Raw genomic sequence first — 17,779 nt, forward strand, 5'->3', positions numbered from 1 at the left:
TTCAGAGGCTGAGACAGGAGGATCGGAAGTTCAAGGCCAGCCTCAGCAACTTAGTGAGGCCCTAAGCAACCTAGTAAGATCCTGTCTCAATAAAATAAAAAGTGGCACATGCCAGTCATCCCAGTGGCTCTAGAGGCTGAGGCAGGAGGATCACAAAGTTGGAGGCCAGCCTCAGCAACAGCAAGGCACTAAGCAACTCAGTGAGGCTCTGTCTCTAAATAAAATACAAAACAGGGCTGGGGACGGGGCTCAGTGATGGAGAGCCCCTGAGTTCAATCCCTGGTATCAAGAAGAAGTAGTAAAAGGACTGGGGTGTAGCTCAGAGGTAAATTGCCCTGAGGCTCAATCCCTAGTGCCCCTCCCATTACTTTTTCCCTTCCATTGCTACAGTCTGTCCATGTCCCTGACCTCTGAGCAATTGACCCTTCTGTGCCTCCATCTCTTCTGTACAATGGTGACAACACAGATTGCCTCCTGGGCTGTTATAAGACTCTCCATGGAGCATAAACTGTTCAGACTTGAAGCTACAATACATAGGCACTCTCTCAACAAGCGACATTACCGTCTCTTGGTTGTCGCAACTGCCCCACGAGGTGGCTGGGCAGACGTTCAGTTGCCCCAGGCCACTGTTTGGGCAGAGGACCGAGCCTGGGTTTAATTCGGGTCTGAAGGTCAGGGCGGTAGCCATTGGTCCAACGCGACCCTGTGGTCAGGTGCCTTGCGGGCTCTGCCCTGGAGCCCGCAGCCGGGCCACCGGGTGCCCAGCTGCTGGATCCTGGCTGCGCTCTGTCAGCTGCACCAACCCGTGCAAACAGCCAGGCGGACAGAGGGCCATTGTCGGAGTTCTCTGGAGCTCTCTTGTGGGGTGCACCTCGCGGATTCCAGTCCCACGGACACCCCCCGCTGTCGCTGGGGCTTGTCTCAGCGTCCTGGGTCGTCGCGGGGGATGGGGACGGGGACTGTGCACAGGTCCCATGGCGGGGGGGGGGGGACGGGGACTGTGCACTGATACCGAGGCGGGGGATGGGGACGGGGACTGTGTACAGGTACCCCGGTGGACCCTGAAGCCTGGATCACAGACGGGGAAACCGAGGATCCGAGAGCCTGCAGGACTTGCGCGGGGAGTTCCTGCCCCCGTCGGAGCTGCCCACAGCGGGACCGGGCGGAGGGCTGCGATCCCGGAGGGCGCCGGAGTGGCCTCGGAGCAGGAGGGATCGCGACTTCTACTGGGGGTAAGACCCGAGCGACGCCCCCGCAGCTCCCCACTGCGAGCCCAGGTCCAGAAGGCGCAGACATGGGCCCGGAGTCCCACGGCGGGTCTGGCACCGCGCACTGGGAAAGCAGGTTTGAGCGGACTAGGAGAGCTCCCAGAGGGCGGCGCGCACGGGGGCGGGGCGCAGCGTGGCCACGCCCCCGGGGCGGGCCGCCGCCGCACGTTCCTCTTGGACGCACGGGGTGAAACACCACGCGGCCCGCCCCCGAAGGCGGGGGCCTTCCGACCGTTGCGGGATCCTATTGGGTATTCCTCTGAGGAGGGCGGGGCTTCGGGTTTGACGGGCGCTGGGGGCGAGGCCTCCTTTCTGCGTTCCAGTTCTGCGCGGGCTTTCATCCCTCTGTGACGCCAGCGCAGGCGCGGGGGGCGGAGTCGGGAGGAGCTCCGCCTCCCCGGCCTAGCAGGCCGCGGCTAGGGGCGTGTCCTGAGACGGCCCCGCCCCGCTCGCGCCCCGCCCTGCCTGGTGGCGGAGCGGCGGCCAGCGCTGGGAGGGCCCGGCCCCGCGATGTGAGTGAGGCGGGGGTGGGTGCGGATCCGGGCGTCAGCGCAGCCCGGGGGGTCCCCGGGGTCCCTGCGGGCAGGGGCGCGAGTGCGCAGCCGCCCCTCCGGCCCGCCAGGTGCGGGCCCCACTATGGCGGGCGAGGGTCGCTGGGCCCGGTGCGCAGGCCAGCCCGCTGGTCGCCCCCTGGTCATCTCCGATCGCAGGGACGGCCCCCGGAGCTGGCGGGGCGGCCTCGTGCGCGGCCTGACCCAGCCCAGGCCCCGGCAGCTGTGCGGATGTCCCCACGGCGGCGGCCAGAGCAGGTTTCGGGTCCCCATGGGGCAGCTGCGCGGCTTGGGAGGAGGGGGACAGCTGCGTGGCCCCAAGTGACCCCCGCCCGGCCCCGGGGTGCGCCGCAGCTCCCCGAGCCCTGCCGTGCGCGCTCCTTGGATGCACTTGTGCAGCCCTTGCAACAGCCGCCACCGCACAGCCTGGGGCCAGGCGGAGGCCCCGGAGGCCTGGGCCTTGCAGGCCCACACACCTGGGTGCGCTGACGACTGCTGCACCGACTGGGCGTGTGACCTTGGGCACACCTGGTCCCTGGAGAGCCGGGTGCGATTGTGGCGCCTGCTCCCGCGGCTGCTGGGAGGGAGGACTGGGTTGGAATCTGGTTCAGGGCCCGCCGCCAAGGGCTCCGCGCAGACCTGTCCCGATTCTGATTTCTGTTAAGTGGCCCTTGTCTGCAGCAGAGGGGGTCAGTGGGGGCTGATCAGGGGTCAGGGAGGCTTGCTTTGCACACCAGGGCTGACCCAGCTGTGTCTGTCCTCTTGTGCATGGAAGGCCACACTCAAGCCAGCTCTACCAGCATGTGCCAGAGACACACTGGCCCATCGTGTACTCCCCGCGCTACAACATTACCTTCATGGGCCTGGAGAAGCTGCACCCTTTCGATGCCGGGAAATGGGGCAAGGTGATCAATTTCCTAAAAGGTAGGGAAGGTTTCCTGGGGCCCTGCGTGGGCTTCCTCACCCCCCGGGTCCTCCCCATCCTCATCCCCATGTGGAGCATCAGACTCTTACCTCTGGATTCAACCATCCCATTCCCTTGCGCTCTTCCCTGTGTGGCAAAAGCATCTTCCAGAACAGACTCCCAAGCACGATGCGTTCCTGACTCACCCTCTGTGGCTCCCCACTGCTGGGGATGAAATCCCCGCTCTGCCCCTCAGACCCAGAGCGGGGAGCTGGCTAACGCTAGACCCAGGGACGTGGGAGTCTGAAGGACTCTAATACCCACTCAGAGAACCTGGGACCTGGAGCGCTTTTGCTCCAACGTTGGCTGATGACAGATGGGGAAACTGGGCCCAGAAAGGTTGCAAACATGCCTAAAACACACAGCGCCCTGGGAGCCTGAAGCCCAGGGGGAGTCTGCAGGCTCCGCCCACTCCTGGCTTATCCTGGAAGCTTCTCCTTCAGAGCATCCAAACTAATGCCCTGGGAACTGACCGTCCCTCCTGATCACACCATGAACAAGGTCCTCCCTTGGGGCGAGCCTGTCCTTGACACCTAAGCCCGGTTCTCTTTTTCACAAAAGCTAGAGCGAGGCTCGGGCTCCCGAGGATGAGCATGGGAGGGAGGCAGGAGCCATGGGGCAAGGGGCCTTGGATGCCCTGCCAAGGAAGGAGCCATGGAATATTCTGGAATGGAGTTCCTGCTTGGAGCTCTATATAGAAAACGTATGGCACTAGTTGGTTCCCACCAGGGCTGATTTCTGTTGCTTTTTTATTTATTTGGACCTGGGATTGAACTCAGGGGCCCTCAACCATGAGCCCCCTCCCCAGCCCTATTTTGTATTTTATTTAGAGACAGGGTCTCCCTGAGTTGCTTAGGGCCTTGCTACGTGGCTGAGGCTGGCCTCCACCTTGCGATCCTCCTGCCTCTGCCTCCAGAGTGGCTGAGTTTCTAGGCATGGGCAACTGCCACAGGTTCTTCTTTTGCAAAATGGAGCAAATCTTGTCGACGTAAGGGAGATGGAAATCACGCCGTGTTGCCCAAACACCAGTCACTTGCAAACCACTCTTGGGAGCCTGCCAGGCTCTTCATACCACCTGTTCCACTATTTACTGTGTATTTTTAATGACTTCGCCTCTGGGTTGTTTTTTTTTTTTAAACAAACTTAAATTTGATATAAGAGGAAACATTATGTCATCTAAATGGGAAAAGCCAGTCTCACGTGCCAAAAATAGAAGGTCATGGTTAAAAAGAAGCCATGAAACAGCTACGTCATCCAGTCCTGGCTGGTGGCTGTGGTTCAACTGGCGCTCAGGCTTGGTGACAGAGATGTGAGCAGAGGCCAGGTGGGCGTGGAGGAGAGGCCTGCTGCATTGGTGGCCTGGGAAGCCTGAGGCAGCCCGGGGTCAGGATGCCCCAGGCCCACAGTGCCCAGCTCTGGGGACAGGGCTGTGCAGGTCCAGGCTGCAGCCGGGGAGGGCCAGGTGGGCGGGAGCTGAGCGGGAGGAAGCAGCGCTGTCTGTCTGTCTGTTGCAGAGGAAAACCTGCTGTCAGACGGCATGCTGGTGGAGGCTCGGGAGGCCTCGGAGGAGGACCTGCTGGTGGTGCACACGAGGCGCTACCTCAACGAGCTTAAGGTAGGGCGCTGGGGACCTGAGGCTCCTCCCACCAGGGGTGTGGCCAGAGTGGGCGCTGGGCCTCAGGCCACCCTCTCTGTTCCTATTGAAGGAGGAACATGGGAGTCACTTCTCTCTGGAGGAGAAGACAGAGGCCACAGAAAGCCTTCTTGGTGTGTAGTGAGCTCCCCACGGTCAGGAGATGTGGAAACAGGGCTTTCACCTGGGCTCCGTGGCGCACGTCTATGATCCCAGTGGGAGGCTGAGGCAGGAGGATCGCAAGTTGGAGGCCAGCCTCAGCAATGTAGCAACTCAGCGAGACCCTGTCTCTAAATAAAATAGAAAAAAGGGCTGGGGACGGGGCTCAGGGGGTAGTCAACCTGGGTTCAATCCCTGGTACCAAAAAAGAAAGAAAGAAAAGAAGGAGAGAAACAAGGGTTTTCTCCTGAACCTTCTGCTTCGAGGGACGCAGTCACTTCTACATTGGTAACTTTCAGTCTGGGCTCTGCAAACAGATCTCAGAGACCCTGCTGGGATGACTGCAGTGGGGGAGAGGAGACCCTGGCCCCTGTCCCCTTCCACCTCCCCCTCTTCTGCTTCTGCCTGTTTTTATATTAGGCTGAACTTTAAGATTCAGTTCCAAGGATTTCTCATAAAGACTTGCCATAACCTGTTGGGCTCAAAACTAGTTCAACCATCCCCAGGGATCAGAAGGGGACATAAAGAAGTTGGTGGGCAGGCGACAGACCAGGGACACACTGGAGGACTGCTGTGGCTGCTGTGCAGGTCCACGGTGGTCCACGGTGGGCCCTGTGTGGCCAGTGCACCTGGCTTTCTAAGAGAAATTAAATGAGACTTTCTTATTTATGAATGTGGCAACTCATTTTTTTTTCTTTTGGGCACCAGGGATTAAACCCAGGCTGCTTAACCCCTGAGCCCCGTCCCCAGCCCTTTTTATTTATTTTTATTTAGAGACAGGGTCTCCCTGAGTTGCTCAGGGCCTTACTAAGTGGCTGAGGCTGGCCTCCACCTTGCCATCCTCCTGCCTCAGCCTCCTGAGCCGCTGGGATGACAGGTGGGCTTGTTATAAGATTTTAAAAGTCCACGTGGAGACCAACCTGGGCTCCCCGGCTGCCCACTGAGGACCCCTCTCTGGAGGAGACCTCACAGCTCCTGTTAGTGGCTAAGGTTCCGAGGGCCCGGGCATTTGGGCCCCGTTAGTGGGAGCAGAGAGCAGGCGGGAGTGTGTGGCTGCTGGGGATCTGCTCCTGCCAGCCCGCCTCGGGGGTGGGGCCGTGGCAGCGAGGCCTGACCCCCAGCTGCCTGGCTGGACTCACAGTGGACTCAGTCACGTGGCCACCAGAGGTCAGCAGGCCCCTGATGTGTGGGTAGAAAAGCGAGGCCCAGAGAGAGGCTGGGCCTGCTCAAGATGGCCAGGAGGGGTGACCCAGCAGGACATCCCGCAGCCCTGGGACCTCCCGGTCCTCCCCTCCTGGCCGGGCTGGGGGGGTCCTGGGTGAGGCCAGAGCCAGAGCTCTCCCTGTCAGCAGAGAGAGGCTGAACCCGGCCCCCAGGAGAGAGGGGTGTGAGGCTTGGCGTCCCTGGTTTCCCGGGGGTCCAGGCGGACGGTCCCAGGGGACCCCAGTGGATAACCCAGGGGCTGGACCAGGAGGACGCATCTGTTATGGTCCCAAGAGCCAGCATAGGGCAGGGGCCGGAGGGACTGAGTTGGGACAGGGAGGGGTCAGATCAGAATGGAACCAAGTTAAGATAGGGGGGGTCAGGCTCCAGGGCTGTGCCCATTTGGGGAACTTCTAGGGAAGTGTCCATTCCTGGCCTCTTCCTTCCAAAAACCCAGGAGCAGCTTGCTTCGTGATAAAGAGTTATGATTTAAAAGGTCTGAGCAGGGACAATCCTAGGTATAGACTGAGGCCGGAGGAGAACGCAGGCTTGGCAACTAAAGGGGAAAGTGAAGGTACTAGGTGGGCTGCCCATTCAGCATGGAGCTCCCTGGCAACCAGAGCGAAAGGGGAAATGTGATGATTTCCAAGATGCCTACTAAGGTGAAGAACTGTCAGGCCACACACGTTATTCCATGCCAGTGGTGTGCTGAGCGCCAAGAGAAGAATGCGGCTCAGGCTTCCTGCCTGTGTGGATTTGCAGTCAGTTGTGGAGGCTTGAAACCGAGAAAATCGCACAAGAGCATTTTAGGTCATCCCAGACGCTCAGGAGGCTGAGGCAGGAGGATTGCAAGTTGGAGGCCAGCCTCTGCAAAAGTGAGGCCCTAAGCAATTCAGTGAGACCCTGTCTCTAAATAAAGTACAAAGTGGGGCTGGGGATGGGGCTCAGGGGTTGAGGGTTTTTGAGGTCAATCCCTGGTACCAAAAAAAAAACAAAAGAGAGAGAGAGAGAGAGAGAGAGCATCAAGTGAGGCGGTGAGGTTTGAGCCGTCACCAGAGACGACAAGGAGGTGACAAGCCAGTGGAGCTGTGAAGGGAGAAGGTGCCACAGACCGGGAAGGGGAGGGCTCTTGGTTTCCCATGGAGAGGAGGGACCCCCTGGTGGCCAGGAAGGCTGGGCCATCAGGAGAGGCTGGGCTGTGGGGGACGAGGTGCCGGTGGCCTGCAGTGGCCCCGCCCACCCTCCTGCGTGGGGTTTCTCTTCGGATTGAGGACAGAGCCCTGCAGTGTCCCCTCAGGAGTCCCCGAGAACAGCTCCCTGGCTGTTCTCTGTGAGTTACGTAATGGTCGCCCTGTCTCCTGCTGTGTCCCTCTCTGTCCCCACCCCGGTTCTGGGCTTCATGCCCGGCCCTGCAGGAGTGTCCATGCATATAGGGCACGGAGGAGAAAAGCCATCAGATGTTTGCAACAAAACACCAGAGCAGGGAAACACACGTTTACTGAGCACCTACTGTGTGCAAGGTCCAGAGCTGCCCATGGAGGGAGGCAGTTGGGCGCAGCCAGTGCTGGGCTCCTGCCTTCTGCGGACATCCATGACCCTTTGTCTTGCAGTCCGGGTCTGTGCTGGGCAGCGTGGGCCTGTGTCCCTGGGCACCCTGTGCCAGGCTGCGCCGGTCACACGCCACTCCAGTGGACGCCCAGGAGCCCAACATTGTTGTGGGTGCTGCAGGGCTAGGATGGAACATAGGAGGCCAACTCCTTTCCCTGTGGAGCTGAAAGGTCGGAAAGCCAGTCAACAAACAAAATTACCAAGTAATGGAGTCACCGACCTCAGCTCCTGGGGGCAGAAGTCCCTGGTAGAGAGGGAGCGAATGGGAAACTTGGAGTCCGTCAGTCTGTCTCTGTCTCTCCCTCTCCCTCTCCTCTTCCCTCTCTCCTCTTTAAAACTATTCTGATAAAATCCATGGCTGGGCCAAGTGGAAATCCCATTGCCAAATTCAAGCTCATAAAGATTTACCCCTAGGATGGGCGCCGTGGCCCACGCCTGTCATCCCCGCGGCTGGGGAGGCTGAGGCAGGAGGATTGTGAGTTCAAGGCCAGCCTCAGCAACTGCGAGGCCCTAAGCAGCTCAGCGAGACCCTGTCTCTAAATAAAATACGAAATAGGGCTGGGGACGGGGCCCGTGGTTGAGTGTCCCTGGGTTCAATCCCCGGTGCCTGAGACTTATTGTCCACGTGGTGTGAGGTTAGAGTCCAGCTTCGTCCTTTTCCATGTGGGTTTCCAGTTCTCTCAAGGAGAGTGTTTTCTTACCTCCGTCGAGTGGTCCCGGTACCTGGTGGACAGATGCCACAGGTGTGTGGACCTGTTCCTGGGCTCCCACGTCCGTGCCCCTGACCCCTGGGTCTGCCGTCTGTCAGCCGGTCTCATCCCTGGGTCTCTGTGACAGGTCTCGACATGCGGACTCCCAAACCAACTTGGTCCTTCTGTTTCCAGATTGTTTTTGGCCACCTGGGCTTCTTTGAGAGTCCGTATGCATTATAGGGTCCACTTGTCCCTTTTCTGACAGGGGCTGCCTCCAGTCTGTGGGCCTCCTTGGGAGGTCCTGCCTCTTCCCCGCGTTTGGTCTCCCGATCCATGAACATGGGATGTCTTTCCGTTCGCTGAGGTTTTCTTTCATCTCTTTCGGGGTGTTTTCTAGTTTTCTGTAGCTCAGTCTTTGACCTTGTGGTTAGATTCATTCTCAAGCATGTTGATTCTTCTCGAAGCTGTTAATGGAACGGCCTCCTTGGTTTCGTTTTTAGAGAGACAACTGATTTTTGCAAACGGATCTTATATCCTGCAACTCTGCCGTGTTGTTCTCACGTCAGTGTTTGCAGGTGTACATTCTCCGGGATCTTCTGGGTCTGTCATGGTGCCCTCTGTGGACAGACTGAGTTCTACTTCTTGCATTTTTATTTATTTTTCTTGCTTAATTGCTCAGGCTTGACCCTCTAATACTGTGTTGAGTAGAATCGGCAAAGCAGGCAACTTTGTCTTAGCACTGACTTTAGGTGGAAAGCCGTTTACCATCATGATATTCACTGTGGGTATTGTCTGGTTTATTTTGTTTTTGTGTTTAGGTTAAAAAATAAATGCCCTTTGGCCAGGCACGATGGCGCATGCCTGTCCTCCCAGCAACTTGGGAGGCTGAGGCAGGAGGATCGCAAGTTGGAGAATAGCCTCAGTAACTTAGCGTGGCCCTCAGCCATTTAGCAAGACCCTGTCTCAATATAAAAAATAAAAAGGCCTAGGGATGGCCGGGTCTAGTGGCATAGTCCTCTAATCCCAGCGGCTCAGGAGGCTGAGGAAGGAGGATCACAAGGTGGAGGCCAGCCTCAGCAATTTAGCAAGGCCCTAAGCAACTCAATGAGACCCTGTCTCTAAATAGAATGTAAAAAGGACTGGGGACGGGGCAGAGTCACTTCCACGGGAACAGTGAGGTGGCCGGTCCCTCCTTGACCACACTCCTGAGTCCAGACCTCTGTGAGGATGTCCACAGAGGAGACCCAGCCGCAGGATAGTGGGGTCTCTGTAGCAGGGCGGGTGGGCAGAAGGTTTCAGGGTGGGCCTGGCTGTGTGCCCTGCCCTGCCTGGCCCAGGTGTCCCGGGTGCAGCCTCAGGTCGGTCCTGACCACCCGCGTGGCTCGTCCCAACCTGTGCCTGCCGCCGCCACCCGGGACTTTGGGATCCGATGTCCCCGATGTCCCTGGTGTGGCCTGCGCTTTGGCCTGTGTGACGTATTCTCAGTGCTGATGCTGCCACCCTTGGGCCACCACAGCCTTAGGAGCAGAGCCAGGGGTGGGGACCCGGCTGCGGGCGGTTCCAGGAGCATCCTGGGCGGGGAGGGCAGGCAAGGTGCTGCCACCCTAGTGAGGGACGCAGTGACCACCGGGGACAAGTATCGCAGGAAGGGAGAGCCGAGGGGCCCAGGGCAGCCCAGGTCCGGGTAGTGGAGATGGCCGAGGACAGGCTCACTCCAGGCCCTGTTTGCAGATGGGGAGCCCAAAGCACAGAGAGGGCAAGGGCTGTGTCCAAAATCACACAGCCCAGGGCAGGGCCCAGAGAAGAGACCGCTGCCAGCCAGCCTGTCCCCACCCCACTTCCGTCCAGAGCCCTTGCTGCGTGGGGTTAGCAGAGGGCCTCCTGGGCCAGCTACGGCCGCTCAGCAGTGCCCAGTCCTGTGCCTCTGCCCTCTGCTTCACACTGGAGCAGCTTGGGACAGCACTGTGGCTCCCCACTGCTGCAGCGACGGTGTCACCCACCGGTCACCCACCGCCCCGTAGGGATGCTGACCCACTGAGCCCGTCCCCAGCCCTGTTTATATTTTATTTAGAGACAGGGTCTTGCTGAGTGGCTCAGGGCCTTGCTAAGTGGCTGAGGCTGGCCTCCACCTTGCGATCCTCCTGCCTCAGCCTCCTGAGCCACTGGGATGACAGGTGCGCACCCCTGGCCCCGGCTCCCGGCTTGTCTGGGCCCTTCACTCACAGGGGCGTCTAACACACTCAAGAGCAGAAGACTGTGCAGGGCCGCAGGGTCCCTGGCCAGGCGCCCAGGCCAGCCTAGGTCCACCCGGCTGCAGTTCTTGCTGTGGACACCAGAGGGCAGCCAAGGGCTTCAGGTGCCCAGGACCTTGGGGCTGACCTGGTCCTGCAGCCTGGCCTGGGAGGGGCGGGTGGCTGTAGCAGCCATGCCCTCCCTCCGACTGTCCCGTCCTCTGTCCCTCCTTCCTCCGTCCCTTCCTTCCATGGTGGAGACTGAACCAGGGGTTCTTTACCCCCGAGCCCCGTCCCCAGCCCTTTTTATATTTTATTTAGAGACAGGGTCTCGCTGAGTTGCTCAGGGCCTCGCTGAGTGGCTGAGGCTGGCCTCCACCTTGTGATCCTCCTGCCTCAGCCTCCCGAGCTGCTAGGATCGCAGGCCAGTGTGCGGTGCCTGGCCCTGGCTCTCGTTTACCCAGGGAGCTGGCCCAAGACCGTCCCGGGTGCTGAGGGGAGTCTCAGTTCCTGGGTCCTCTCTCTCCACAGTGGTCCTTCGCGGTCGCCACCATCACAGAGATCCCTCCTGTCATCTTCCTCCCCAACTTCCTTGTGCAGAGGAAGGTGCTGCGGCCCCTTCGGATCCAGACAGGAGGAACCATCATGGTAGGTAGGATGGGCCCACCAGGCGCCTCTGCTGCCCTGCGGTGCCCGCCCCCCGCTCAGGGTGGAGAGCAAAGCCCTAAATGTCACTCAAGCCGCAGAAGAGGGACCCTTTCTCCAAGACCCTTTCCCATCTGGGGACCTTAGAACTCACTGTTCCTTCCCCCCATTCCAGTCGCCATATTTGCTGGTATAGAAGGTGCCTCTAACCCCCAGAGCATGTTCTGCCGGGCGCAGTGGCTACGCCTGTGATCTGGGCTACTCCGGAGGCTGGGGCAGGAGGATCGCAAGTTGGAGGCCAGCCTCAGCCGCTTAGCAAGGCCCTGAGCAACTCAGGGAGACCCTGTCTCTAAATAAAATACGACAAGGGCTGGGGACGGGGCTCAGGGGTTGAGCAGCCCTGGGTTCAATTCCTGGGACCAAAACAAACAAAATCAAATCGCCCTCTTCTAGTGATAAGTCCTCGGTTTGATTCTGCTCCCCTGCCCAGGCGCAGGTTTGGCCCAGGAAGGGCTGAGTGGGCTGGGGCTGGGGTGGGTGGCTCCTGCGTCCTCCCCCGGTGGCCACAGGGAGCTGGCTGGAGCCCCGTGGGTGGAGCGGGTGGAGGGGCCACCTCTGCTCACTCTCTGTTTGTCCCCAAAGGCGGGAAAGCTGGCCGTGGAGCGCGGCTGGGCCATCAACGTAGGTGAGTGCCCGGTGGAGCTGGCTGAGGGGGGCTGGGGACAGGAAGGGACTAGAGGTAGCCACCCTGAAATCCCTTAGGTAGGGACCTGGAGGCACCCTCGGGGCACCTGGTAGGTGGGACCCTCACCTAGAGTTCCCCAGCCTCCCTCCAGAGAGCCTGACCGTCCCCCAGGCAGGTCGCTAGGACACCTGCCCCCACATGGCCCTGAAAGGCGCCATCTGCCCAGCTGCTCAGGAGGCTGAGGCAGGAGGACTGAGATTGGAGGCCAGCCTCAGCCACTTAGCGAGGCCCTGAGCAGCTCAGCGAGACCCTGTCTCTAAATAAAATATAAAAAGGGCTGGGGACGGGGTCAGGGGTCCGGTGCCCCCGAGTTCAGTCCCCCGTACCCCCCTCACCCCCATAAAAAAGAAAGAAAGGCTCCAGTGTCCCCAGGGCCCGGGCTGGCACACAGGCTGGGTCACACGTCGGTGGGCAGACGCGCCTTCTCAGGGCCCAGCGCCTCCCGGGCCCTGGACTCTCGCACAAGCTCGGCTCCCTCGCCCTGTCACTCCCTCTTGGGGACACAGCACTCACACTCTGCGGAGCCCCCTGGTGTCCTCTCCTACGGAGTCGGCGCAGTTCACCCAGGAGGCTCGTGTGGGCCTTGGCGGTGACCCCCGCAGGGCCAGGCTGGTCTCTCCTTCTGGGCACCTCTGGGTGCTGATGCCCAGAGGTGGTGTCACGGTGACCCGCGCACATGAGGGCCCCTGATGCCCTCCAGGGGTCTCCATGGCCCGGGCCCGTCTCCCGTGGAAAGTCTGTGGTCTGGCCGAAGGTCTGGGTCCTGGCCCAGCCAGGTTTGCTCCTGCTTCTGCCCCGACCTAGCTGTGTGACCCTGGGCAAACTGCTGACCCTCTCTGTGCCCACGTCTCCTCTTTAAACGGGCCTAGTGGTGACAGTGCCCTCTTCGGGGCTGTTGGGAGGCTCCAGCCGGCTGGGCCCTGGGAGGAGCCCTGAGGTGGCGGCCACCGCGTTGTGACCCAAGCACAGTGACCTGGTTGGTGGGAGGACTGCGCCCGCCCCCCGGATGTGGCTCCCGGGGCTGGTGTGGGTCCATTCAGAGCAGCCTGCGGCTCGGGTCCCCCAGGAGTTGTAGGGTGGTCTGGGGGCTCCCGGCCCTCTGCCCACCTGGGGCTGGAGGGGACCGTGGTGGCCCTGACCGTGGCCCTGACCGCCATCTGCCCTCTGCAGGGGGCGGCTTCCACCACTGCTCTAGCGACCGGGGCGGGGGCTTCTGTGCCTACGCGGACATCACACTGGCCATCAAGGTGTGTCCCCGAACGCGGGCGGGGGCCGGGCTCCAGGGACCTGGGGTCCTGAGTTCTGTGGGGCCAGGCACTGGCCAGGGGTGGTCAGTGAGGTAGGGGACCAGGGGGCCAAGGGGTATAGCAAGGGACCCAGCAACGGGGACCTGGCAGCAGCCAGCGCCCACCGTGCGCCCTGCCCCGCCAGTTGTCCCCCACGGCTGGACCCACACAGGGGACTCCCAGGGAGACTGAGGCCCAGCGGGGCTTGTCACGCACCAGAGTGTGCTGGGGGTGGCCCTCAGGGCTGCCGGACCCCAGAGCCCCCAGCCACTCTGCAGTGGCCTCCTGCTGGGTGTGGGGACGGGCCGGGGCTCAGCCACTATGACCCTCGGGAGGAGGGAAGCACAGAGACCGGGGGAAGGCAGGAGGGGAAAGAAGGAGGGAGGCTTCCAGAGGAGGCTCAAGGGCTCGGCCCTGCAGGAGGCAAAGCCGGGGAAGCCGGGCCTCGGGGCCCATCTGTCATCCCAGCAGCTGGGGAGGCCGAGGCAGGAGGATGGCAAGGTGGAGGCCAGCCTCAGCCAAAGCGAGGCCCTCAGCAACCCAGCGAGACCCTGTGTCTAAACAAAACACAGAACAGGGCTGGGGACGGGGCTCAGAGGACAAAGTCCCCCGGCCCCAGTGTCAGAAAGTCTGGGGAGCGAAGTGCAAGGGTGGGGGGGTCCCCCAACCTCTGAGCGTTTCCAGGGGAGTGTGGGGAGGCCCGGGGTCTGACCTCTGCCCACACAGCTCTCCCGGGCAGTGACCCTCGGGCCCACTGGTGAGCGGGCCTGTGCCCTGTGCCCTCGCGTCCCCCTGTCCTCTGCCCTGCTGGGTCCTCACGCCTGCCCTCCCCTGCCTTGGCAGTTTCTCTTTGAGCGAGTGGACGGCGTCTCCAAGGCCACCATCATCGACCTCGATGCCCATCAGGTGAGCGCCCGTGGGAGCCCCGCCCCGCATCCCCTGTGGCAGGGGACTCCCTCCCTGTGTCCCCAGCAGCTCCTGTCCCCCCCAACCCTATGCGGAGGGCTTCCTCCTTCTGAGAATGTCCTGCATGAGGCCTCTGTCCCCTCCGGTCCTCCTGCAGATCAGAAGCCAGGTCCGAGTCTGGATCCCAGCCACAGAGCTTCTGTCCTCAAGGGCAAGCCACGCTGCCCCGTACAGGGGAGTGTCACACGGGAGGGTGGGGTGGGCGAGTCCTGCGTCCCCAGGGCTCCTGCCCGAGAGCCAGCCTCCGTGTCCTCCCAGGGCAACGGGCACGAGCGAGACTTCATGGACGACAAGCGTGTGTATATCATGGACGTCTACAACCGCCACATCTACCCCGGGGACCGCTTTGCCAAGCGTAAGCTGCTGTCCCCTGCATCCCCAATGCACGCTTACTCGGATGGGGCTGCCTCCCCGAGCGTCCTACATTTCGAACCCCATAGAAGTCTCCTCCTTTTTTCCTCAGTATCCCTACAAGGTGGGGGTTGTTCCCCTTTGACACATAAGGACGCTAGGACCTGTAGAAGTCACTAGAGCCAGGCACAGTGGTCCACGCATGTAATCTCAGCAGCTCGGGAGGCTGAGGCAGGAGGATTGGGAGGTGGAGGCCAGCCTCAACTTAGTGAGGCCCTGAGCAACTCAGCGAGGCCCTGTCTCTAAATATAAAAAGAACTGGGGACGGGGCTCAGGGGTGAAGGTCCCCTGGGTTCAATCCTCAGGACCAAAAATAAATGAAGTCACTAGACCCACCTAAGACCACAGTGTCCACATGTCAGGGGAACCAGCGGACAGACAAGAAAAGAGGAGACACAAAATAAGATGGCAAAATAAGTTCAAGTGCACGTTCCTGAATAATAAAGGAAAGTGGGTTAAACTCGTCCACCAAAAGGCTGAGATGCCCAGATGAGGCTGGAGGGCGGGAACCTGCCCGTTCTGCAGGCAGGGGCCTGGGACCCTCAGCTTTTCACCTCTGTGACAAAACACCTGAGGTGGCCACCTTACAGGAAGGATAGGTGGGTCTGGATCAGTGTTTTGGGGGCTCAGGTCTGTGGACAGTTGGCGCCATGAATTGGGGCCTGTGGCAGAGCAGCAGGTCATGGCAGGGAGCACAGGGGCAGCAGAGAGCGAGCAGTGGAGCCCCGCCCCCAGTGACATCACTTCCTTTTGCTTGGCTCCACCTCTCAAAGGTTCAGCCACACCCCCGCTGACATCACTTCCTTCCATTTGGCTCTGCCTCTTAAAGGCCCTGCCACGCCCCTAGTGACATCACTTCCTTCCATTTGGCTCCGCCTCTTAAAGGTCCAGCCCCTTCTGGTGCTTCCACAGGTTGTCTACCAGCCTTTCTCCCCTGGGCCTGGGTGGTACCCCACACCCAGACCATAACAAGGCCACTGCTGCCTGGGGTGCGGGTGAGTCTGCCACGAGTGTGGTCCAAGTGACTGAGCCCCGATGGCTCACGGGCTTCCCCATCCTGAGCCCCAGTCCCCCTGCACATGGGCACTCTGTGTCCCCCTGTCCCAGAGGCCATCAGGCGCAAGGTGGAGCTGGACTGGGGCACGGAGGACGAGGAGTACCTGCACAAGGTGGAGAGGAACATGGAGAAGGCCCTGCAGGAGCACAGCCCGGACGTGGTGATCTACAACGCTGGCACCGATGTCCTCGAGGGGGACCGCCTCGGGGGACTGGCCATCAGCCCAGAGGTAGGTCCTGATGCTGGGGGGGGGGGGGGGCACGGGCTCTGGGGGATTCTGCAGCAGCAGGGAAGCTGGGAGCCTGTAGGTGGAAGCCACAGCAGGCCGGAGCAGGGCTAGATCTGCAGCAGGACTTCCACTCCCCATCCCCGCACAGGGCATCGTGAAGCGGGACGAGCTGGTGTTCCGGGTGGTCCGAAGCCGGCAGATCCCTATCCTCATGGTGACCTCGGGGGGCTACCAGAAGCGCACGGCCCGCATCATCGCCGACTCCATCCTCAACCTGCGCAACCTGGATCTCATCGGACCCCAGTCACCCAGCATCTCCACCCAGAGCTCAGACACCCCGCTGCTCTCGCCCTCGGTGTCCTGACCTGCGCTGCGCTAGGTGGCACCAGCCTGTCTCCGGCCCGCCACCACCTGCTCTAGTGCCGTGTCCACCCTGTGGGGCCCTGGGCGCCCAGCGCACCGAGGGGAAGGAGGGCCGAGCCGTCCCCGCCTGCGCCAGAGGAGGGCCTGCCGTGGCCCCTCTGCTCCCCGCCCGGGTCCCTAGTCCCCGTGGGCAGGACAGCGGCCAGGCAAGATCCCCTGGGTCCAGGGTCGGACCAGGCCCTGTGGAGGCCGCAGGTCTTCAGAACAGGAGAGGAGGCCAGGAGGCCAGGGGGCCAGGAGGCCAGGGGGCCCGGGCCCTGTGGTTTGGACACGTCCTGGTTGGTGACACAGAGGAAGTCCCCATCTGCACCCTGCTGGGCTCTCCCCCAGTCGCAGGTGGCTGTCCCACTGTCCCGTGCCTCAGGTGTCAGGAGCCACGCTGCCGAGGACAGCCCAGCGCCAGGCGCCCGGGGGGCCTGTGTCCCCAGCCGTGTGGCGTGGGACCTGGGGCAGGGACACAGGTGGGCTCTCCAGTCTGGGGTCCCCCCAATAAAGCAAGGTCTGGGCCTGCTCCCGCGGGGTCCCCGTGTGGTGACGAGGGGCCCAGGACACCCCGTGGCTCCCCACTCAGCCGCAGGGGCAGGTCCCGGGGACGACCTGTGGGCTCAGAAGGGGCCTGGGGGGTGCGGGGCGGCAGGGAGGGGACACCAGGGAGAGCGGGGCCGGGTCCCACAGAACCGAGGCCCAGGTGGGGGGTCAGGGTGGTGGCAGCGAGGTCTCTGTCCCGGGCTGGTGGCGGCCGGGGCGGGTCCTGGGCCTGGATCTCCACTGGCCTCGCCCCGAGTCCCCAGGTCCTCCTCCTGTCCCCGTGCACAGAGCCGAGTGCCTGCCGCTGGCCCATCCGCCACCTCTGCCCTGAAGGGTCACTCAGAGTCCCCTCGGGTGTGGGGTGACGGGGACCCTCCAGGTGCATCCTCGGGCTCCTGCAGTGTCCCTCGCACCCCGTGCTGGGGCCGGGCAAGGTCCCCGATCCCAGGCTGTCCCCACACCGTCCCCTGCAGCAGAGCCCAGGCCCAGCAGGGTCCCTCCCCCCGTGGTGCCCTGGATCCGACCCAAGGGCCCCACAGCCACCTGTGCCCAGCGCAGGCCGGGGACCTCCGGGCCACAGTTTGTCCCTGTGGGGCTTCTGTCCCCGAGACCCATAAAGGCTCTTGACTGGACTGGCTGCCGTGTCTTCCTGGGGCGGGTCCCCTGCCTCCCAGGGACTGAGGGGACAGACGGGAGCCCAGGGCGGTGACCCCACCTGGGCTGCTGTCCATCCTAGTGCCCGGGCCGAGGCCGCTTGGGTTGGGGTCTGGGAGGGCGGGAGGGGGAGGGGTCTCTGGTCCTGGGGTCTGTGTGAGCCCATGAGGGGACCGGAGGCAGGTGGGGACCGAGTGACAAGGGTGTCCCTTGGCGACCTCTCCTGGGTGGGAGCAGGGTGTCCCCTCAGAGTTGACAGAGTGCCAGGGACAGGGACGTCAGGGCTGGGGACAGGCCAGCAGTGGGCTCGGCCGACCTTGACTGTGCCACCAAGGGGAGCATCCAGGCCACAGGAAGTCAGGCCTGGTCATGGGATCTGTGCGCCTTGCTGCGCCCCACGGAGCAGGGTGTGGTGGCCACGCCTGTCATCCCAGCGACCTGGAGGCTGAGGCAGGAGGATCGCAATTCGGAGGCCAGCCTCGGGCACTTAGCAAGGCCCTCGGCAGCTCAGGGTGACCCTGTCTTT

The 17,779-nt window shown here is 62.0% G+C and overlaps 1 protein-coding gene across 2 annotated transcripts; it reads left to right on the top strand.

The window, feature by feature from the left end:
- Positions 1-1,714: 1,714 nt before the first annotated feature.
- Hdac11 (histone deacetylase 11) lies at positions 1,715-16,695 on the top strand. 2 transcript variants are annotated; one of them, XM_077106201.1, is made up of 10 exons: positions 1,715-1,780; positions 2,595-2,743; positions 4,298-4,398; positions 10,841-10,957; positions 11,597-11,639; positions 12,870-12,946; positions 13,829-13,891; positions 14,210-14,306; positions 15,470-15,648; positions 15,797-16,695. In XM_077106201.1, coding segments are annotated over exons 1-10 (1,044 nt in total). In that variant the 5' UTR covers positions 1,715-1,778; the 3' UTR covers positions 16,013-16,695. The 2 variants fall into 2 exon arrangements, with proteins under 2 accessions (XP_076962316.1, XP_076962315.1); XM_077106200.1 differs by lacking the exon at positions 1,715-1,780 and adding an exon at positions 1,953-2,077.
- The last annotated feature ends 1,084 nt before the right edge of the window (positions 16,696-17,779 follow it).

Source organism: Callospermophilus lateralis, chromosome 20 (genome assembly GCF_048772815.1).
Source record: "Callospermophilus lateralis isolate mCalLat2 chromosome 20, mCalLat2.hap1, whole genome shotgun sequence".
Taxonomy (NCBI): Eukaryota; Metazoa; Chordata; class Mammalia; order Rodentia; family Sciuridae; genus Callospermophilus; species Callospermophilus lateralis.

Bases quoted from the DNA above. Each gene is read 5' to 3' on its own strand.
- Hdac11 (XM_077106201.1), top strand. The intron at 4,399-10,840 runs GTAGGGCGCTGG...CTCTCTCCACAG, and splicing joins GCTACCTCAACGAGCTTAAG to TGGTCCTTCGCGGTCGCCAC. The intron at 10,958-11,596 runs GTAGGTAGGATG...TTGTCCCCAAAG, and splicing joins AGACAGGAGGAACCATCATG to GCGGGAAAGCTGGCCGTGGA.